General features: G+C 42.0%; 1 protein-coding gene across 1 annotated transcript; it reads left to right on the top strand.

Annotated features, from left to right (window-relative positions):
* The first annotated feature begins 244 nt into the window (after positions 1-244).
* PTGES3 (prostaglandin E synthase 3) lies at positions 245-22,116 on the top strand. Its single transcript, XM_001929413.7, has 9 exons — positions 245-340; positions 558-1,084; positions 12,685-12,798; positions 12,957-13,026; positions 13,557-13,655; positions 16,614-16,703; positions 18,810-18,872; positions 19,971-19,995; positions 20,938-22,116. Exons 1-9 carry the CDS (start codon positions 245-247, stop codon positions 20,955-20,957), a joined length of 1,104 nt encoding a protein of 367 aa, XP_001929448.4. The 3' UTR covers positions 20,958-22,116.
* The last annotated feature ends 684 nt before the right edge of the window (positions 22,117-22,800 follow it).

Below are 22,800 nucleotides of genomic sequence, written 5' to 3'. Positions count from 1 at the left end.
GCAGCGTATTGATGTATTTCTCCCTTACTTCCCGGCTAAGCGATTTCTAGAGTGGACAAGTTACCATTTTGATTCTCTTGGTTAGTAACACCCATTAGCACCTAACCAGGTAACAGCTGAAAAAAGATGAGGTTTCCCCCCTCCCCTACAGGATCAGCCTGGAGACTCCAAGTGTCCTGGTCTCTCCATTCCCGCAAACTTAGACTCATTTAATAACTTTCCTCTCGCATCAAAGCAGGTGCGAATGCCGGTCAGCCAAAGACCTCGAATTTCCGCGGCCCCTGGACAGGTTCTCCACCCCTCAGAAAGACGGCGAGGAGGACCCAGGCCTGTGACTCAGGTTAGCCCTTTCCCTCAAATATCACCAGCGGAGGCTTTGCCCATCTTTTTGCCGTAGACTGTTTTCTCAGTGAGCCGATGTACTCCCTCAAGTAACCGATCCCCTATTTCACTTTTCAAGCCTCCAGACTCTGCGTCCATCCGCCTCGGCCTTCCTCCCTCGGTTAACGCGACCGTTTCTCGGGGAGATCGCCCAAGGCGCGTGGCAGGGCGGTTAGGCGACCAACGGTTTCCACCGCGAGGAGGGGGGAGCGGGCAAAGCGGCGGGAACCAGTCGAGCCGGAGGCAGCCGACGTGGGGCGGGGCCAGCCCCGGGAAGGATCGCGAAGGAGCTGGGAAGCCCCGCCCTTTCCGTAGATATCTCTAGAAAGCCGCGCAGGAGCCCGAAAACAAAGAGTGCGCACGCGCGGCGGCTGGGCCCGGGCATTTTGCTGCGTCACCAGCCGCCGCCCGGCCTCACCACCCCTCGCTCGCACGCACGCACGTTCATTCTCCGTTCTCGCGCCCCTTTTCCTACACTTTCCTTTTCTCCCCGACCGGAGGAGTCGCTCTGCCCGCGCGGTGCATTCTGGGAACCCAGGTCTAGCCCGCCGTCGCCGCCGCCGTCGCTTGAGGGAAAAGCGAAAAGAGGCCGCAATCGGGGAGAGGACGCCAGAGTCGCCACCGGAGAGGAGTCGACTGCCTACCAGCTGCCGCCGGAGAGGCCCGCCCACCCGTTCGCCCGTCCCCTTGCCCCGTTCACGATGTGAGTGCGACACGCCACCCAGGGAAGGTCGCCCTGGAGGGAGGCCGAGGCCGCGCGGGGGGGTGCCGGGAAGCCATCCCTTCCCCTCCCCCGCTTTCGGCTCCCTCGGCTTTTTCCCCCTCGGTAGCATTCGTTCTTGCTTGGGGGTGGGAGGTCCAGTATCCTTGTTCCGGTTACCGTTGGCGGGTGGAGGACATTTTTCCTCCAGATGTCCGCTTCCCCCATCTCTAAACCTTCCCTTTGCTTCCCCGTGCCGGAAACCCCACTTTCCCCCTTCGGCAGTGAGGGCTGCTCCCAACTCTTCGTAACTTAGCCTTAGGCCTTAATCTCCTGTGAGCTTTTGGCCACGCGGGCGCCTCGGAGGCGTGGACCCTCGTGGGCTGCCACTCCGCTCCTAGCGACCTAGGTCTGCTTCTGCCGCTGTGTGATGCTGGGACCAGGCCCGGGGACAAGTGCACCTGCGGTGGGTCCTACCCCACAGCTGCTGGTGCTCTTCGTAAGGCACCACGCGGCCCTCCACTGCGAGCGACAGGTACTGCTAGGCAACTGGAGGGAGGGAGGCCATGCTGTCGCCGCAACTTACTTCCCTCTCGGTGTCGTGATTGCCAGAGTATGGGTGTTTCCAGGCTTCTTCTTAACTCCAGTCTCGCGAAGGGAGTGGAGGTTGCCAAAACTCAGCCGTTTCCCTGGTAGCGAGGCTTTACAATTGAGCAGGGAGTTCTGCACTTGTTAGAGTTGAAAGATACTTAGGGATATTTTCTGTGAAACTTTAGGTGAGGTTTCGTTATCCTATTTTAATTTAAGGATGAAACAGGTAGGTAATTGCCTTTTTGTTGCCTTAAGTTTTTTTACGTGGGGGTAATTTCAGATCTTTTAAAAGTCTTAGTTTTATGATAAAGGAAAACATTTTAACCGAGTGCGGTCTCTTGCATTGCCATTCCCAGCTTTACATTCTTTTCAGGAAAAGCCTTACCTTTTCAGATGTGAGAACTGCCTATTTTACAGTTTTTTGGTACCACGTACTCCTGAAAGTTACCTATGGAGATCAATTGAGGGGAAGAATTTTTATTTCTATAAAAAGTAATGGATTTTCAAGGGTTTACCTAGTAAAATGGTGATATTTGTGGTGAGTATATTGAATTAGATGTCTAAATGAATAAGGATACACTGTAGCCAATTGATGGAGAAGAAGGTTTGAGAAGAATGCATGTATTACTGTAAAATGACATGTTAGAATTTTGGAAGGATTTCCCCCATCCCAAGAAGTGGTATGTAATAGAAGACTTTAATCTGTGTAAAAGAACTTGTACTTTTCTTTTTGAAATTTCTATTCCAAATAATGTAGCAGGATTGTCATTTGTGAGAAAATGAATCTGGAGATAAAGCATTACCAACTTTTAGTAAACTAATGTAGCGGAACAAGAAATATCTTTATATGAAGAGATAACATGTTTAATACGGTTTGAAGTAGAAACACTTTTCAGAGATCATGTAGAATTGGTAAATAGGTAAGAAATGTTAAGTTATATAAAGAACTCAATGAAAAGTCTAACAATCAGTATTCCAAAAAGCAATCTATAATTAGAAGAATGCTATTTTGAAAATGAGTGTTTTGAAGAGACCAGGTAAATTTTACTCTGTTTAGTCAATATATGACATCTTGCAAATTCTTTAGGGGATCTTATTAATTAATGACTGAATGAATTTACAAGATGAATATTACCAGTCAGTTACTTGAGCTGGAGAAGACTTTTATTTTTGTTGTTGTCTTTTCTAGGGCCGCACCCCAAGCATATAGAGGTTCACAGGCTAGGGGCCTAATTAGAGCTGTAGCTGCCAGCCTACATCAGGGCCACAGCAACTCGGGATCTGAGCTGCGTCTGCACCCTACACCACAGCTCACAGCAACGCTGGATCCTTAACCCACTGAGCAAGGCCAGGGATTGAACCCGCAACCTCATGGTTCCTAGTCTCGGGTTCGTTAACCACTGAGCTACAGCGGGAACTCCGGAAAAGACTTCTAATGGGTCATCCAGCTCTAGAAAGAATCTGGCTGATGAAGATTCATTTTGTTGGGTTCTATAAACTTTTTTTTTAGCTGTGGAGAGACTTTTTGCTTTTTAAGGCTGCACCTGTGGCATCTGGAGGTTACCAGGCTAGGGGTTGAATCAGTTACAGATGCTGGCCTACGCCACAGCCATAGCAAATGCCAGGCCTGAGCCTGGTCTGCTGCCTACACCACACAGCTCATGGCAATGCCATGTCCTTAACCCACTGAGTGAGGCCAGGGATCGAATCTGCAACCTCATGGTTCCTAGTCGGATTCGTTTCTCCTGGGCAAGGCTGGGAACTCCTGGAGAGACTTTTATGCTGGACATCTTGAAGGTTTTAGAGTGTATTTTTTTATCATGTGATTGCTCTTCAGTCATGATTTTCTAGGTAGATTTCTTTTAATCAAGTTTTTAAAGTTTTGTCCAATAGTTTGCATAAAAGCTCTCTCAACTGGAGAAGGCTGGGATTTTAGGACTGCTCCTTTTAAGACCAGCTCAAATCCCCTGCAGGGGGTGCTACTTTATCTCCTTTCTTTTTTTTTTTTTTTTTTTAGTTATTTTAACTCTAATTTTAGGTTGGACCTATTTATCTAATAACACGAGATGTAAGATAAAATGGTTATGAGCTATTTGAGGTCATTCTTTTTGGTATCTTGTACTTAAAGTAACGAATGGTCAGAGACAAACAGCATCGCTGGCATTGGTTAAAATCTTACTTTGCTTTACTAAGTGAAGTAAGTCAGAAAGAGAAAGTCAAATACCATATAATATCACTTATATCTGGAATCTAATATATAGCATAAACGAACCTGTCCACAGAAAAGAAAATCATGGACAGGGAGAACAAACTTGTGGTTGCCAAGGGGGAGGGATTGGGATAGACTGGGAATTTGGGGTTAATAGATGCAAACTATTGCCTTTGGAATGGATAAGCAATGAGATCTTGCTGTATAGCATTGGGAAATGTAGCTAGTCACTTATGATAGAGCGTGATAATGTGAGAAATGAACATGTATACATGGATGTGTGGCTGGGTCACCTTACTGTAGAGTAGAATATTGACAGAACACTGTAAACCAGCTGTAATGAAAGGAAAAAAAAAAACTTTGAGATAGGAGTTCCTGTCGTGGCACAGTGGTTGCGGGTTTGGTCCCTGGCCTTGCTCAGTGGTTAAGGATCTAGTGTTGCTGCGAGCTGTGGTGTAGGTTGCAGACGTGGCTTGGATCCCATGTGGCTGTGGCTGTGGCGTAGGCTGGTGGCTATATCTCTGATTAGACCCCTAGCCTGGGAACCTCCGTATGCCTCAGGTACAGCCCTAGAAAAGGCCAGAAAAAAAAATTTTTTTTGAGATGTATAAAAGATGAGTGAAACTAGTCTTAAAGAATCTTTTACTTGTTAGAAATGTTTAGTTTTTCCTGAATGTAGGGGATGCATAATGCCATTATTAAAGCTCTAGTAGTCTTCTGACTACTATTCTTAGAGTTTAGGAGTTCCCACTGTGGGTTAAGAAAAACAATAAATTCATAAAGGGACTATTGTTGATAACTTCTGAATATAGTATATGAGGTTGTATACTATTAGAGAATATCGTAATGTAGACATTAAGGACATAATTATAGATCAGGTATCTTTCAGAGTACTGATAACTAAAAAACATAATGATTCATTACATATTTATATGTTAAGAAAGATAATCCAGGAGTTCCTGTTGCACAGAGGTAATAAACCTGACTAGTATCCATAAGGACACGAGTTCAATCACTGGCCTAGCTCAGTGGGTTAAGGATCCAGCTTTGCCATGAGCTGTGGCATAGGTTGCAGGTGTGGTTTGGATCCCAAGTTGCTGTGGTGTAGGCCAGCAACTATAGCTCCAATTTGACCCCTAGCCTGGAAACTTTCAAATGCCACAAAAAGAAGCCCCAAAAAAGGAGATAAGCCTTGGAGTTCCCGTTGTGTCTCAGTGGATTAACCTGACTGTTATCCGTGAGGATGCAGGCTTAATTCCACTTGCTCAGTGAATTAAGGATCCAGCATTGCTGTGAGCTGTGGTGTGGGCTGGCAGCTGCAGCTCTGCATCAAGTCCTAGCCTGGGAACTTCTTATGCTGTGGTGATGCCCTAAAAAGAAAAAAATGAAAAGCCATGGCTAGCAGTGGATCTGATCCTTTTATGCCAGTGTTCCTTTAGGAGAAGAATTTGGGGCTGAATTTCATACATCTTGAATGTAAGCTTAAGGGCAGAAATTTTTTTTATCTGCCTTTTTTGCTGTTGCCCTGCAGCATATGGAGTTCTGGGGCCAGGGATCAGATCCCAGTCACAGTTGCAGTATTGGATCCCTTAACCCACTGTGCTAGGCAGAGGATCAAACTTCTGTCCTTTAACTGTAGAGACGACACTGTGGTAACTCCTTATCTGCTTTGTTGACAGTTGTAGATCCAGAATAGTTTTCTGGCAACATGTTCAATAAGTATTTGTTTATTGAATAAAGTTCAAAGTCTAAATCTCTGAACAAATACAGTAAGGCTTGTCTGCATGAGGTGCTTGATGGTAAGGGTTTGGACTAACTGGGATCTTCTATGGTTTGTAGATTCAATTATATCTGATAGATTGGAAAGTAGATTGGTGGTCGGTAGTTGAAAGATAAAGGTGGTGAGTCATCTATAAATCAGATTTCAGATTTTAGATTCTATTAATGGAGGTTTTGCTATATTCTGAGAAATCAGGAAAAGGACCACCAAGTCAAAACATAACTTCAAGGTACATTTGACTTGGTGAGCTGTTTATTTTGGGAATATTTAGCATATTGGTTATGTTTTGGTCAGACTGATATTTCTCTCTTCTTTTTTTCCTTTTTTGGTCCAACCCGTGGCATATGGAAGTTCCCTGGGCCAGAAATTGAATCTTAGCCAAAGCTGTGAAAATGCTGGTTCCTTAACTCACTTGCCACAGTGGGAACTCCTGATCTTTATTTTAACTGGCTGATTACCACAAATTCCCTTTAAACAGATTCTATCCTTCTCCTTTCTCCTCCCAGAAAAAAATTTTTTTTTTTCTTTTTTAGCTGCCCCACAGCCTATGGAGCTCCCAGGCCAGGGAACAGATCCCAGCCACAGTCATGACCCAAGCTGCAGCTGTGGCAACACTGGATTCTCAACTCACTGTGCTAGGCAGGGGATCGAACCTGTGCTACTGCAGGAACTCCTCAAATTCTTTTAAAAAATCTGGAGTTAGGAGTTCCCATCGTGGCTCAGTGGTTAACGAATCCAACTAGGGACAATGAGGTTGTGGGTTCGATCCCTGGCCTTGCTCAGTGGGTTAAGATTGGGCATTGCCGTGAGCTGCGGTGTAAGTTGCAGACGCGGCTCGGATCCCGAGTTGTTGTGACTCTGGCATAGGCCAGCGGCTATGGCTCCAATTCGACCCTTAGCTTGGGAACCTCCATGTGCCATGGGAGTGGCCCAAGAAATGGCAAAAAAAAATAAATCTGGAGTTCCCGTCGTGGCGCAGTGGAAATGAATCCGACTAGGATCTATCTATGAGGTTGCGGGTTCAATCCCTGGTCTGGCTCAGTGGGTTAAGGATCCGCTGTTGACCTGAGCTGTGGTGTAGGTTGAAGACTCGGCTTGGATCTGGCGTTGCTGTGGTTGTGGTATAGGCTGACAGCTGCAGCTCTGATTTGACCCCTAGCCTGGGAACTTACATATGCCACAGGTTCGGCCCTAAAAAGCAAAACAAACTTAAGAGGTTTGTGAGTTCCTTGTGGCTCAGCAAGTTAAGGATCCAGGATTATCACTGCTGTAGGTCTGATTACAGCTGTGGTGTGGATTTGATTCCTGGCGAGGAACTAACTTGCTTGTGGAAGCCATGGCCACACATACACAAAAAACAAGACTTGATAGGTTTAAAAATATTTATCTATTTTATCATAAAGATTATTGTCAATTAGCATATCCATGTATCCCATGGTTGATCTAAGCAATATATTTCAGGGATCCAAATTTGAATTATTATGATAGTAATTAGGATTTTTATGGGAGTTGTTTTGCGGTGCAGCGGGTCAAGGATCTGGTATTGTCACTGCTGTGGCGAGGGTTCAGTCCAAGGGTGAACCCTCACCACAGGGTGCCAAGGGTGTGGGCCCCCCTCAAAAAAAAAGAACTTTGAGGTTCTCACTTGAACACCAAAGATTTTCTGTTTCACTAAATTCTTAGGTACAGACCTCACAATTTTTTACGTTTGCTGTGTAATGGTTCGAGTACCTGCTTACGAAAAACTTAGGAAATGTTGGAAATTCTGAGGGAAAAAATGTGTTGGTGCTTTGGTCATAGTATTGGTTATAGAGACAAGTCATGTGATATAAAATTCTATTATATATAGAAATTTTTTTCTCTCTCAAGATATCCAAAGTTGTAAAAGAATGAAGGGTTCTGATTGTAATGCAGCAGAAACAAATCTGACTAGTATCCATGAGGATGCGGGATGGGTTACATACCCAGCCTCACTAAGTGGGTTGGGGAATCCAGCATTGCCGTGAGCCGTGGTGTAGGCTGACAGCTGCAGGTTTGATTCCCACCCTCTAGCCTGGGAACATCCATATGCCACAGGTGTAGCCCTAAAAAGACAACAACAACAACAAAAGAATGATAGATACAATTAATTTTTTGTTGTTGTTGGGGTTTTGGTTTGGGGATTTTTTGTGTTTTTTTGTTTGTTTGGTTTTTAGGGCCGCATACATGGCATATGGAAGTTCCCAGGCTAGGGGTCAAATTGGAGCTGCCAGCCTTTCCAGAGCCTCGTCTGGGAACCCACAGGGAAATGGTGGGTCCCTGACACACTAAGTGAGGCTAGGAATTGACCCCTCATCCTCATGGATACTAGTCGGATTTGTTTCTGCTGGGCCACAATGAGAACTCCCTGTTTTTTGTTTTTTCGCTGCACCCACAGCGTGCAGAAGTTCCTGGGCCAAAGATCAAACCCATGCCTCAGCTGTAGCTTAGAGCCACAGCAGTGACAGTGCTGGATCCTTAACCTGATGAGCCGCAGGGAAATTCCTCAATGTTATTATTTTTTTATTTACCCAGTTACGGAATAAATTCTTTTCTGCTGTGGCCAGGGACGGCTATGACCTAGTCCTAACTTGGTTTTCAATCTTAAGTTTTATGAACTTACCCCAAATTACATATGATATAGTTGTGTTAGTAGTTTATACAAGTTGTGGGGGTTTTTGTTTGTTTTTTGTCTTTTCTTTTTTTCTTTTTGCCTTTTCTAGGGCCACTCCCTAGGTCCCCAGGCTAGGGGTTGAATCAGAGCTACAGCCTCCAGCCTACACCAGAGCCACAGCAACGTGGGATCTGAGCCGTGTCTGCGACCTACACCACAGCTCACAGCAACACCAGATCCATAACCTACTGAGCAAGGCCAGGGATCGAACCCGCAACCTCATGGTTCCTAGTCGGATTCGTTAACCACTGTGCCACGATGGGAACTCCTAAAAGTTTTTTAATTCAGTCTGCTTTACACATAGTAAACTATTAGAAGAATTACAGTAACTGGGAAATGTTACTTAGCAAATTTTTTCCATTTAGCTTTGCTGGTTGTTTTAGTCTGTTTGGGTTACTGTAACAAAATAGTTGCAGGGTAGTTTATCAACAGCAGTTTATTGTCCACTGTTTGCTGCAGGCTGGTGAAGGGGCCCACATCCTGATTCATAGCTTCTTGCTGTGTCCTCATAGCAGTGAAAGGGGCTTTAGAGGTCTTTTGGAGCCTCTCTTACAATGAAATATTATTTATGAGGATTCTATTCTCATGACCTAAGTATGTTCCAAAGGTTCTACCTTCTAATACCATCACATTGAGTATTAGAGGGCATGCATTTGGGGGGAAGGGGTGGCATGCATTCAGATCATTGTACTGGTGCATCCATTTTTTTTAAAGTGAGGGGTGCTTTTGGTTTTCTACAAATGAAAGATAAACCCCACCAAGTTCTGTTTGTTGAAAATGGTATTTGTGGAGTTCCTGCCGTGTACATTAGGTTAAGAACACGACTGCAGCTCAGGTCAAGGAGGTACGGATTCAATCCCTGGCCCAGCACAGCGGGTTAGAAGATCCGGTATTGCTGCTGCTGTGGCTTGGATTCAGTCTCTAGCCTGGTGCAGAAATTTCTGTGTGCCATCAGTGGGACCTAAAATAAAAACACAATATTTGGGAGCAAATGTGGTTTCCATTCTGTCTTTTTGAGACAAACTAAGAGAATTTTAGGTTATACAAAATTTAGTTGCTTGAATAGACATAACCCTAAAGTTGAGCTTAGAAGTAATTATTAGAAGAACTATCAATGTCCCACAGTGGGATTTCTTGGGTATTTTTTGCTTTAGGTAGTGTCCTATTCACCTAATGGATGCAGAGGTAAAGTTTTTGCATCTGTAGGTGGGTTACTATTACAGTGAATTCAGGGGAGTTCCCATCATGGCTCAGTGGTTAAGGAATCCGACTAGGAACCATGAGGTTGCGGGTTTGATCCCTGACCTTGCTCAGTGGGTTAAGGATCCAGCGTTGCTGTGAGCTGTGGTGTAGGTTGCAGACACGGCTCGGATCTGCTGTGGTTGTGGCCGGTGGCTACAGCTCTGATTAGACCCCTACCCTGGGAACTTCCATATGCCACGGGAGCAGCCCTAGAAAAGGCAAAAAGACAAAAAAAAAAAAATAAATCAAATGAATTCAGAAGTTCTCTTGTGGTGCAGCCAGTTAAGGCTCTGGCATTGTCACTGCAGCAGCTTGGGTCACTGGGTGGCACAGGTGTGACCAAAAAAATAAAATGAATTGACAGACCTGAACAGTAGTTAGGATTTTTACAAATGTTTGTATAAAGCAAGAGATAAAGTGAACATAGTTAAGGAGCTAAAGCTAAATCAGACTTTCTCTATTAATAGAAAGTTTTTGTTTTCTTTGGCCTCGTGCACAGCAAGTGGAAGTTCCCTGGGCCAGGGATTGAATCCCAGCACAGCTGTGACCTATGCCACATCTGTAGCAATGCTGGATCCTTAACCCACTGCTCCACAGAAGAAACACCTATATTTTTTAGGTTTTTTATTAGTTTGAGGTCACTTAGTAAATATTAGGCTTTATAGGCTGCAAATAATCTGTCTCACATTCTTGTGTTTGTTTTTTGGGTTTTTTTTTTTTTTTTTTTCATCTCTTCTGGGGCCGCACTCATGGCGTATGGAGGTTCCCAGGCTAGGGGCTGAATCGGAGCTGTGGCCACCAGCATACACCACGGCCGCAGCAACTTGGGGATCCGAGCTGCATCTGCAGCCTACACCACAGCTCACGGCCACGCCAGATCCTTAACCCACTGAGCAACGCCAGGGATCAAACCTACAACCTCATGGTTCCTAGTCGGATTCGTTAACCACTGAGCCACGATGGGAACGCCAGTAACTTTTTTTTTTTTTTTTTTTTTTTAAGTATGAGGAATTTTCTAGTGGCTCAGTGGGTTAAGGAGCTGGTGTCATTGCTGCCTTAATTTCTGTACCACAAAAGAGCTTTTGTGTGTGTGTGTGTGTGTTTTGCTTTCTAGGGCCTCACCCGTGGCATATAAAGGTTCACAGATTCTAGGGGTTGAATCAGAATTGCAGCTGTGGGCGACAGCCGCAGGATCCAAAATTCGTCTGCAGCCTGTGTCAAAGCTTGTGGCAGCTCCAGATCCCCAAACTACAAAATGAGGCCAGGGATCCAACCCACATCCTCATTTATACTGCTCAGGTTTGTTCCTCCTGAGCTGCCGCAGGAACTCCCTATGCATTTTTATTTTTATTTTTTTTTATTTTTATTTTTTTTTGTCTTTTGTCTTTTTGTCTTTTGTTGTTGTTGTTGCTATTTCTTGGGCTGCTCCCGCGGCATATGGAGGTTCCCAGGCTAGGGGTTGAATCGGAGCTGTAGCCACCGGCCTACGCCAGAGGCACAGCAACGCGGGATCCCAGCCGCGTCTGCAACCTACACCACAGCTCACGGCAACGCCGGATCGTTAACCCACTGAGCAAGGGCAGGGACCGAACCCGCAACCTCATGGTTCCTAGTCGGATTCGTTAACCACTGCGCCACGACGGGAACTCCTGCATTTTTAATTAATAGAAACCCAGAGAGTTTCAACGTATTTTGATCAATTTGCAGTTATTGTTTCAAATTGTCCAAATCGTAATAGCCAAGGAAAGAGAGACTCTTTTTTCCTAATTATTTTTTCTTATTTTTTTTTGTCTTTTTGCCTTTTCTAGGGCCGCACCTGCGACATATGGAGGTTCCCAGGCTAGGGGTCTAATTGGAGCTGTTGCTGCCAGCCTACGCCACAGCCACAACACCAGATCTGAGCCTCGTCTGCGACCTAAAGCACAGCTCACAGCAATGCCGGATCCTTAACCACTGAGCAAGGCCAGGGATCAAACCCGCAACGTCATGGTTCCTAATCCAATTCGTTACCACTGAGCCATGATGGGAACTCCGAGACTCTTAATTGTTGCCTCCTGATCTTGTTTCTAATAAATAGCTTCATCTACACTGAGAGCTGTCCCAAGCTTGGAGCTAGAGTCTACAGTTTCTCTATAGGTATTTCCTTTTAGTTGGAATTAAGTAGTATTTTGGCCCTGGTGTGTTCATTGCCATTTTTTGTTATTGTTAGTAGTGCTTTTTAAGGATGGGATTATCTGGTTAACGTTGGAGATTACCATTTCTATTTCTTTTTCTTTTTTCTATAGTTGCACCCACAGCATATGAAACTTCCTAGGCTAGGGGTAGAATCAAAGCTGCAGCTGCCGGCCTACACTACACCCACAGCAATGCAAGATCCAAGCTGCATTTGTGGTAATGCCAGATCCTTAACCCTTAACCCACTGAGCGAGGCTGGGGGACTGAACTCGCATCTCAAGGCTTCATACTCGCTGAGCCGTAACAGGATCTTCTTGCCTTCTCTAATTTTTAACTTCAGATATGATAGCAGTGTTCCAGAGTAGAGTATGGCTAGTCAAGTTTAACAGTCATGTAAAAATGTTGTTGAGCAATTAGAAGTTGGCTGCAGTTTTGGGACTTTAAACTTCTACTCCTTTGGGTTGGTAATTTCAGCTTGGAATGCAAATGTAGGGTAAAATGTAGTTTACTTTTTTTTTTCCCCTTTTTAGGGCCGCACCCAAGGCATATGGAGGCTCCCAGGCTACAGGTCAAATCAGAGCTGCAACTGCCAGGCTACACCACAGCTACAGCAACAACAGATATGAGCTGGGTCTTTGACCTACACCACAGCTCACCGCAGAACCGGAGCTTACCCCATTGAGCAAAGCCAAGGATCAAACCCACAACCTTGTGGTTCCCAGTCAGATTTATTTCCACTGGGCCGCAACGGGAACTCCCTAGTTTACATTTGAAATTGTAATAAACTGCCTGGAAATAATCAATGCTGTGATGGCGCACAGAAGTACTTTACTCACATGCTAAATTGTGAGGGTTATGTAAACATTCAGTTAGTGAATTCCAGCTTACCTTTGTCTAATTTTATCTCTTTGTAGGCAGCCTGCTTCTGCAAAGTGGTACGATCGAAGGGACTATGTCTTCATTGAATTTTGTGTTGAAGACAGTAAAGATGTTAATGTAAATTTTGAAAAGTCCAAGCTTACATTCAGGTAAATTATTATTTACACCATTGACTAAAGAAGCTAGTTTCACACAACTTAAATAACTTTGGTTTGCTTGTTTTTGTTTGCTGAAGTTACTGCTAATACATCTTTTTGAAGAGGCTAATTTTTTTTCCTTTTTTTTTTTTTTTTTTTTTTTTGTACAGTTGTCTTGGAGGAAGTGATAATTTTAAACATTTAAATGAAATTGATCTTTTTCACTGTATTGATCCAAATGTAAGTAGTCTTGCTCTTTAGTCCCAGTTTAAACTGTGAGGAAATGGACATAATTTAAATACTCATTATTAGAGATAAGCACTGAATTTTTTAACAGTTCAGAGGCTAAGTGTAATTATATATCTTGCATTATTTTCCCCATTCTAACTACCTTTTTTTTAGATTGGGGTGTAGTTGATATAAGGGTAGTACTCTTGGGGTTTGTCTTATTTAAATATAGGCACATCTAAGTATGTTTTACGATTTTACCATATTGAGTTAATTTTTCTAAGGTTTTATTAACCTGTGCAGATAAGGGAAAAGTGGTGATTTCCTTGCAATTGGATAGCCTCTGAAATCTCTAGTAGTGTAGAGGTGTTTCAGGGTTTAGAGAAAGTATAGGGTAAAAAAGTAGGAGAGGCGTTTGCATTGTGGCACAGTGGAAATGAATTCAACTAGTATCATCATGATGCGGATTTGATCCATAAGCCTCAAAGTAGGTTAAGTATCTGGCATTGCCATGAGCCATGGTGTCTTATTTTTGTTTTTAGGATTCCAAGCATAAAAGAACGGACAGATCAATTTTATGTTGTTTACGAAAAGGAGAATCTGGCCAGTCATGGCCACGGTTAACAAAAGAAAGGGCGAAGGTAGGTTCCTTTTTTTTTTTTTTTTTTTTAAGTTTAATATTTTTAAGTAACTAAAGATACAGGAAAGAAAACGATCAACAAAATGGAAAGACAAACCTAGTGAATGGGAGAATATATTTGCAAATCACATATCGGATAATATCCAAAGTAAATGAAGAATTCATACAACTCAATAACAACAACTCAGTTGAATAATGAGAGGATTTAATAGACATTTTCCCAAACAAGACATACAGCTAATCCAGCAAGCATTTAGAAAGATGTTCAACATCAGTAATTATTAAAGACATGCAAATCACAACCACAGTGAGGTAGCACCTCATAACTGATAGCTCTACGAGATAACCTCTCACAGTTAGAATGGCTAATATCAGAAAGACAGATAAGGAGTTCCTGTTGTGGCTCAGTGGTTAATGAATCTAACATCCATGAGGACGTAGATTGGATCCCTGGCCTTGCTCATTGGGTTAAGGATCCAGTGTTGCCACGAGCTGTGGTGTAGATTGCTGACACGGCTCAGATCCTGAGTGGCTGTGGCTGTGGCTGTGGCTTAGGCCAGCAGCTACAGTTCCCGATTTGACCCCTAGCCTGGGAACTGCTATATGCCTTGAGGGTGGCTCTAAAACAAATAAAAGATGACAACATGTTGAAGAGAATGTAAAGAAAGGGGAACCTTTGTATATTGTTGGGATGGTATATCGGTGCAGCCACTATGGAAAACAGTATGAATGTTTTCTCCAAAGATGAACTACCAAATGATCCAGCTATTGCACTGCTCGGTATTTATCCAAAGAATATAAAAACACTAATTGGGAAAGATGTATGCTATTCCTCTGTTGACTGCAGCATTATTTACAATAACCAATATATGCAAACAACCATAGGTTCCATTGATAGGTAAAATGGATGAACTGTGTTGTGTATATTCTATTGAAAAAAAATGAAATTTTGGAGTTCCCTGTGGCACAGTGGGTTAAGTATCCTGCAGTGTCATTGCAGTGGCCCTGGTCACTGCTGTGGCACACGTTTGCTCCTTGGCACTGGGAACTTGCACATGCCACAGGTGACACCCAAAAAATGTGTATGTGAAATTCGGCCGTTTTCAGCAACATGGATGGACCTTGAGGATAATACACTAAGTAAAATAAGTCAGAAGGTAAAAAGATAAATGTAATTTTAACAACAGATGAATGAACAAAACCAAAACTCATAGATTCAGAGAACAGATTGGTGGTTACCATAGGGGAAGGGGTACAAGGAGTCAGTGGTATGGTAACAATTGGCAAGTGGACTTAGAGGGTAATCACTTTGTAGTGTACACAGGTAGTGTTTTGTCTTTAGTTTTACTGGAATACGGTTGACTTACAAAGTTGTGTTAATTTCAGGTGTGGGGACACAGATGTTGGGTTATAATATACACTCAAAACTTTGTTTTTTAGCCTTTTTTGGACTGTACCCTTGGCATGAGAGGCCAGAGTTCAAACCCCCGCCACAGCAGCAACCTAAGCCACTTTGGTGACAATACCAAATCCTTAACTCATTGAGCCGCATGACAACACTGACCTGAAACTTACTATTAAAAGTTTATTTGGGGAAGTTCCTGTCATGGCTAAGCAGAAACAATCCAACTAGGAACTGTGAGGTCGTGGGTTCGATCCCTGGCCTCGCTCAATGGGTTAAGGATCCAGTGTTGCTGTAAACTGTGGTGTAGGCTGCAGACGCAGCTCAGATCGGGTGTTTCTGTGGCTGTGGCATAGGTCAGCAACTACAACTCTGATTCAACCCCGACCTAGCCTAGGAACCTCCCTGTGATGTGGGTGTGGCCCTAAAAAGACCCCCCCCCCCAAAAAAAAAAGTTTATTCAGGGAAGTCCCTGTTGTGGCTCATCAGGATCAGGTTATGAAACCAACTAGTATCCATGAGATTTAATCCCTGGCCGTGATCTGGAATTGCTGTGATGTGTTGCTGTGGCATGGGCCAGCACCTGCAGCTCCAATTCAACCCCTAGGATGGAAATTTCCATGTGCTGTGGGTGTGGCCCTAAAAAAGCTAAAAAAAAAAAAAAAAAAAGTTTAGGGAGTTCCCATTGTGGCACAGTGGAAACAAATCCAACTAGGAACCACGAGGTTGTGGGTTCGATCCCTGGCCTTGCTCAATGGGTTAAGGATCTGATGTTGCTGTGGCATAGGCTGACAGCTACAGCTCTAATTAGACCCTTAGCCTGGGAACCTCCATGTGCCATGGGTGTGGCCCTCAAAAGGACAAAAAGACACCCCCCCCCAAAAAAAAGTTTATTTGAGAGGGGAGGGAGTGGGATGGATGAGGAGTTTGAGATTGGTAGGTGCAAGTTATTACATTTAGAATGAATAAACAATGAAGTCTTCCTGTAAAGCATAAAGAAGTACATCCAGTTTCTTGAGATAGACCATGATGGAAGATAACATAAGAAAGGGAATGGGGAGTTCCCTTCATGGCACAGTGGGAACAAATCTGACTGGGAAACATGAGGTTGCGGGTTTGATCCTTGTCCCCGCTCAGTGGGTTAAGGATCTGGTTTTGCCATGGGTTGTGGTGTAGGTCAAAGACTCAGCTCGGATCTGGTGTTGCTGTGGCTGTGGTGTAGGTCAGCAGCTGTAGCTCTGATCCAACCCCTAGCCTGGGAACCCCCATATGCCTCCAGTGTGGCCCTAAAAAGCCAAAAAAATAAATTAGTCTTGGGGAGGTCCTAGATGATGCAGCATGTTAAGCATACGGTGTTGTCACTGTTGTGGCTTGGATCACATTTGTGGCGTGGGCTTGATCCCTGGCCTGGGAATTTCTACATGCCATGAGTGTGGCGTGCTACCACCCTCTCCCTACCCCACCCCTGCAAAAACCAAAAAACAAAAGTCTTTAAGGTACACAACCAAAGGGTACAATATAACCTGATCATAGGGTGGTATTTGTGTTGGTCTATAGCTTAATTGGCTTAGTGTGGACTTCAATAATTGGAAAGACTGGGAAGATGACTCAGATGAAGACATGTCTAATTTTGATCGTTTCTCTGAGGTAAGTTCTTTTAAATAATTCGTTTCTCTCTCTCCAGGTATATATACAGTATAGTCAATTTAATTTATTTTAGAATTTAGTGATGTTTAAGATGTATGTTATTTTATTTTCAAGATAAATGTTTTGCAGTAAAAACATCTTTACAATGGTCATTTAACATTTTCTAATGAATATTTAAAAATTAGTGTGTATTTGTTGCAACACAGCTAGTTTTAATTCTAGCATTGGGATTTTTTTTTTTTTTTTTTTTTTTTTTTTTAAAGGAGAATCAGTATAGTAACTTGGCTTGCATTTTGGAGCCATTTAATATGGATATAAACCTTTAAACACCAGAATCATGGTGAAGATAAGTACAGTGAGTGATATGTGGGTTATTTTAGTTGCAGAATCAAGGAAAGGGTTTTAAGTAAGCCCTTTTTTCCAGGATGTCACTGAAGTACATATTACTATGGCCAAAGCGGGGAAAAAGATCACTGATACTCTTGCAGGTAGACTAGGTCTTATCAAATGTGCTGTCATAAAGTTAATCAGAAAAGATAACATTGTAAGTTGAAGATGGACCTATGCACTCTGTTTCTCACTGTGATTTGAATTATATTTCTTCATTGAAAATAAAGAGTTAAAAGGAGTAAGTTTCCAACTTTTCATGTATGTAACTGCTAATTTAACGTCTTTCTACCTGACTCTGGCACCTTGATTTCAAAAGAGAAGGGAGGTAAAGGTTTTCATGTGATTCTGCTAAACTATGCTACTCCTTAGGTGTAGTAATTGGTGCCATCATTCACCCAGCTGTGCAAGTCACAACTTCTTAACACTGTTGTCTTTCACTGCCTCTCTCTATCCAGTATAACATTAAGTGCTGTCCTTGTTGTCTGTATTTTGTTTTTACCTCCTAAATAGTTCTCAAATGTATTCATTTCTGTGTCTGTTAACATTGTATCTGAGCACCTAGCATTGTGTTTGGCACATTTTGAGCATTTGTCCTGCTTAGAAGAAACTTAACCAGTATTCACTAGTGTCTTCAGATATAGGAACACTCTTTACTAGCTACTCGTATTGTTGCCCAGAATTTTTGTACTGAGAGATTTGAGTAGGAATCTTTTTAAGGCCTCTTTTGACTTTGAAGTTCAGGTAAGCATGTATTTTCGAAGTCCCTATCCGATAATAGTTATTTAGTCTGGTTATTTGTACCTCTTAAAATAATACACTACTTGCTTTATGATCAGAAATAACTAAATATGGTAAATTAATACTTTATGTAACTATGCTCCATTGTTGGTCCTGGTTTATTCTGAGTATAGAAGGGTTTTTTTACAGGGTGTACCTTTTCTTTCAAGGATTATGTTTATTTTCTGTTTTTAATTTAGTTACTGGTATTTATTTAGCCTTTTGTTCAATATTCAGGCCTTTTATATAAACTAGTCAGCCCAGAGGACTTTATTTCAAGTTATTCATTAGTTCTTCACAATATTTACAACTACAGAGGGAATTCCCACTGTAGCTCAGCAGGTTAAGAATCTGACTAGTATCCATGAAGATGCGGGCTCAATCCCTGGCGTCGCTCAGTGGGTTAAGGATCTGGCCTTGCCACAAGCTGTGGTGTAGTCGTAGATGCAGCTCAGATTTGGTGTGGCTGTGGCTGGCATAGGCCATCAGCTGCAGCTCCTATTTGACCCCTAGCCCGGGAACATCCATATGCCTCAGGTGGGGCTCTAAAAAACAACAAAAACTACAATGAGGATACCGTAATACACTTAGTTGAAGATGTGGAACTTTACAAAGAGTCCGTTTTTTTCCCCTTAGCCACAAGAGGTGATTGCTGTTCTGGATTTTGATGTTTAATTTCTACATCGTACATGGTTATCTTGTTGGAGGAATTTTAATAACTTCACTTTTCCTCTGAAGTTACTTAGCTTCCCTACAAATTTTTAGGATTTTATGTAATATGTTATAAACTACCTTTTCCAAAAAGGAAGGTACCTAAGATTTTTTTTTTTAATTGGTGGAAATCTATGGCAGATTTAAGGTTTATTCTGGAGCGTGCAACCTAATAATTAGGGCTTCATTTAACGTCATTTTTAAAACTAATTTTTACACTTCAAATAGATGATGAACAACATGGGTGGTGATGAGGATGTAGATTTACCAGAAGTAGATGGAGCAGATGATGTAAGTCTATAAATTCTTTTCTATGTTTACTTAAATAGTAAGAATGTATTTGCAGGTTGTTTTATATAGATTCAAGATTGCACCTTTTTTTTGGCACTTGTTTTTTTCTTAAAGATGTAGGGAAAAGCAGGAGTTCCCTATGTGGCATGGTGGGTTAAGAATCCGACTGCAGTGGCTCGGGTCTCTGTGGAGGTACGGGTTCTACCCAAGCCTGGCATAATGGAGTAAAGGACCTGGTGTTGGCTGCAGCTTCAGTGTACATTGCAGCTGAGGCTTGTGTTTAATCCCTTGCTTGGGTACTTCTATATGTTGCAGCTGTATCCATTAAAAAATACATATATAGGGGAAAGCAATTTTTTTAAATGTGCCCATTTTTGAGGGATGGGTATCACTTACTAGGAAATGGATATCCCAAGGACCATTCTTACAGGGCTCAGATTTATAATTCAAAATAATTACTGTATAGAGACATATACCTTATTCAGTTAAGAGTTAGTTTAGGAATTATTTTTAAAAATTGAAGAGCTTTTACAGAAGGATTTTTCAGAGAGACCTATTGTAAATAGATGGATGTTGTAAATCTATAAAAGGAGGATATACTGGAGCACTGTTCTCAGCATTTCCCCACCTGGCATCCTGTTAACATCTTTAGGAAAGTTGTTCATTGGAAAATAACTTATAGACAATTCAACACTAGGATTAGAGTTCATTGTCTTCGTCATTCCAGTGGTCTTCATATTGAGCCATCTTACTCTTCCATTGAATGCCAAGAGAGGAGAAACCATCTTCTATTAAGATTCATTCTGGGTGTTGAGTATATTTTAACTTTTAAAAAAGATTCAGTCTGGTTAATAGGAAGGGATTTAGAGGGTGGGCTCAATTCCCACCAAAAGACACACATCTTAGAGGAAGAAAAACATCTGTTCATCTTAAGTAAACCTTAAGTCTTGCTAAGTTCATAAGATTGATATAACCACATGTCTTTGCTACTTCTCAGTCAAAAGTAACAGTGCCTCAGTTTTTTAAGGCAAACTGTTCAGTTTAGCAGAGGAATATTTGATCAACTTGGTAATAATTTTTTTATTTCCTTTTCTGCAGGATTCACAAGACAGTGATGATGAAAGTAAGTATCAGTGATGTTTCACATCAAAGACTGAACTCTCAAAATAGAGAAATTAATTTATTTTCAGTTCTTGGAAGACACATGATTATTTCTTTTTTTTTCTTTTTTTCTTTTTTTTTTTTTTGTCTTTTGTCTTTTTTTTGTTGTTGTTGTTGTTGTTGCTATTTCTTGGGCCGCTCCCGCGGCATATGGAGGTTCCCAGGCTAGGGGTTGAATCGGAGCTGTAGCCACCGGCCTACGCCAGAGCCACAGCAACGCGGGATCCGAGCCGCGTCTGCAACCTACACCACAGCTCACGGCAACGCCGGATCGTTAACCCACTGAGCAAGGGCAGGGACCGAACCCGCAACCTCATGGTTCCTAGTCGGATTCATTAACCACTGCGCCACAACGGGAACTCCCTCATGATTATTTCTTTATGGTCTCTAATAAATAGCCAAAGCTGAAATTTGAATGATTTGAGATTCAAAATTAGAAAAGGACAACCAGGAGTTCCTGTCGTGGTGCAGTGGGAACAAATCTGACTAGGAACCTGAGGTTGCAGGTTCAATCCCTGGCCTCACTCAGTGGGTTAAGGATCTGGCATTGCCGTGAGCTGAGGTGTAGGTTGCAGATGCAGCTCGGATCTGGTGTTGCTGTGGCTGTGGTGTAGGCTGGCAGCTATAGCTCCGATGAGACCCCTAGTCTGGGAACTTCCTGGGGATACAGCCCTAAAAAAAAAGCTTAAAAAAAAAAGACAACCCAGTTCTCTTGGGAACTAATTGTTGGTGGCTACTTTTTCCTATTATAAGACTTCTATGCATTGGTGCAACTGCTGCTCCAATCTGATCCCTGGCCTGGGAACTCCATATGCTGAGGGGTGGCCAAAGAAGAAGGGGAAAAAAAGACTTCCAAGTTGTTTAATTATTCTAATTTATACTAATCTTTTAAAAATCTTTTCAGAAATGCCAGATCTGGAGTAAGGAATGTGTCATCGCTGGATGTTGAGGAAGAAAAATAACTTCTCTTCAAAGGTTTCATAATTAAGAGAATTCCTGAGTTGATAGCTCTAAAGGCAGATTCTGTATTTGCCTACTTTAACCCATTTTTCAACCTGTTTGTTTTTTTAAAAAGGCTTCACTAAGGGTTGATATGTACCATTGTATGGGGCAATTTTAAGTCAGCTAAGGCAATAACCTTATGCATGAACATTTCCCAGACTGCCATGATGCTGTTGAGGCCTTAGGCAATTGATAAAGCAGTTGTGATAAATAAAAACATTTCACCTAAGTCTCCTTTACTTCATAACATAGATACTGACATGATAGAAAGCTCTTGGCTTAGGGAAAGTAACTAAATTTTAGATTTTAGAATATGGACTCAGAGTGGCTGAAACAAATACCTTAATCTGGTAACCTGTTGTTCCTCTGGTATATCCTTCAGGATTGTTCCACTAAAGTTTATTTTTCAAGAAATTTACTTCACATTATTGTACGTAAGTGATCACTTGTCAGTGTTCCAGATGTATCTTAGCTAAAACTAGTGAATGCCCTAATAACTTAGATGGTTTTGAAGCCTGTACATTTGGTATTGTTTGACCCTTAAACTTTTACATCTCTTAGCATGGAGGACGAAGAAAGGCTGTACATTGTTGCTTGAAAGTCTGTACATTTAGACCAAATTTGTATTTGCACTGTCAGTATAGCAGATGAGTGGGAAAAATGTTAATACACTATTGGATTTTTTTTTTTTTTTTTTTTTTTTTTTGATTCAGCTTGTACCTGGGCTGAAAACCTCAATTTTGTTCATGACAGTGGGGATTTTTTTTTTTTTTTTTTTTTTTTTTTAATGTCTACATTCTTTCTAATAAACTGTTGGAAGACTTCTTGGCTATCCTTTCAAGTGTCTGGTTTACTGTAATTTCATGTATTGCCATTTACTGGAATGAGTTTTTAGTTTTACTTGAGGAAGAATTTGGGAATATTCCTCTGTTTGGAAAAAAAAGAAAGAGGCTTGCTGTAATATCACAGGAAACCTTTTAAAAGTGGATCTGTAATAGAAGATTGTAGATGCACTTTGCAACAGTTGGAAAAGTGTTGTGATTTGATTGAAATAAAACTAAATGTGTTGTCCTCCTCTAAATCTTTGAGATTCTGCATTCTCCCACTTTTTATTCCCTCCAGTTTCTCTGTAATTGTATAGAAATGCTTCTTTTTTCAGTACTTTCTTATGTCAGAAATTAAGGACCCGTGTTCCAGGCAATGTTAAAGTGCTGGGGCATACAAAGATTAATCCTTCAGGTAATTGCTGTATTCACTGAGTTCATATCACAGGCTAGATAGGACTTGGGACATATACTGAATAAAAACTTAGATGGGGAGTGTAGTAATAGATATGCCTAGAGCATTGTTAAGTATATGACTTCCAGATGATTGTTTAGAACCATTTCATTGGAATGCTAGAAGTAGAAAATCTTCCTCTTTCTTAGGAACCATGGGCATAGCAGCACTTGGTTTTCAACTCTGTTTTGTTATGTTACAGAAGTATAACGTATAACTTTTTTCTGGTCCTGTTCAGGGAATGCAATTTCTTCAAATTGGTAGATATGCTTGAACTATACATTTAAAAAATTATTTTTAAGTTTGCTTTTTCTCTGGAGCATGCCAGAGTTATCATCATGACTGATAGTGTAATTCTTGTCTTATGTATGTGGCCTTTAATAAGATTTTCAGATTCACTCCCTGGCCTGGGAACTGCCATATGCTGCAGGTATGGCCAAAACAGCTTAATGCTAGCTAGCCATGTTAAGAAAGAATACCATGACAG

The sequence above is a fragment of the Sus scrofa genome, chromosome 5 (assembly GCF_054392235.1).
Source record: "Sus scrofa isolate SSC_HxYL_T2T_F1_AM1 chromosome 5, Sscrofa_HxYL_maternal_Yorkshire_Landrace_v2.0, whole genome shotgun sequence".
NCBI lineage: Eukaryota > Metazoa > Chordata > Mammalia > Artiodactyla > Suidae > Sus > Sus scrofa.
The sequence above is the reverse complement of the archived record's forward strand: the minus strand, read 5'-3'. Positions and strand labels throughout refer to the sequence as shown.

What these genes read in the sequence shown, in the direction of transcription:
- PTGES3 (XM_001929413.7), top strand. Translation starts at nt 245, where the DNA reads ATGCCGGTCAGCCAAAGACCTCGAATTTCCGCGGCCCCTGGACAGGTT. An exon ending in AAGTCCAAGCTTACATTCAG is followed by an intron (nt 12,799 to 12,956) that starts GTAAATTATTAT and finishes TTTTTTGTACAG; the next exon opens with TTGTCTTGGAGGAAGTGATA. An exon ending in TTCACTGTATTGATCCAAAT is followed by an intron (nt 13,027 to 13,556) that starts GTAAGTAGTCTT and finishes TTTTGTTTTTAG; the next exon opens with GATTCCAAGCATAAAAGAAC.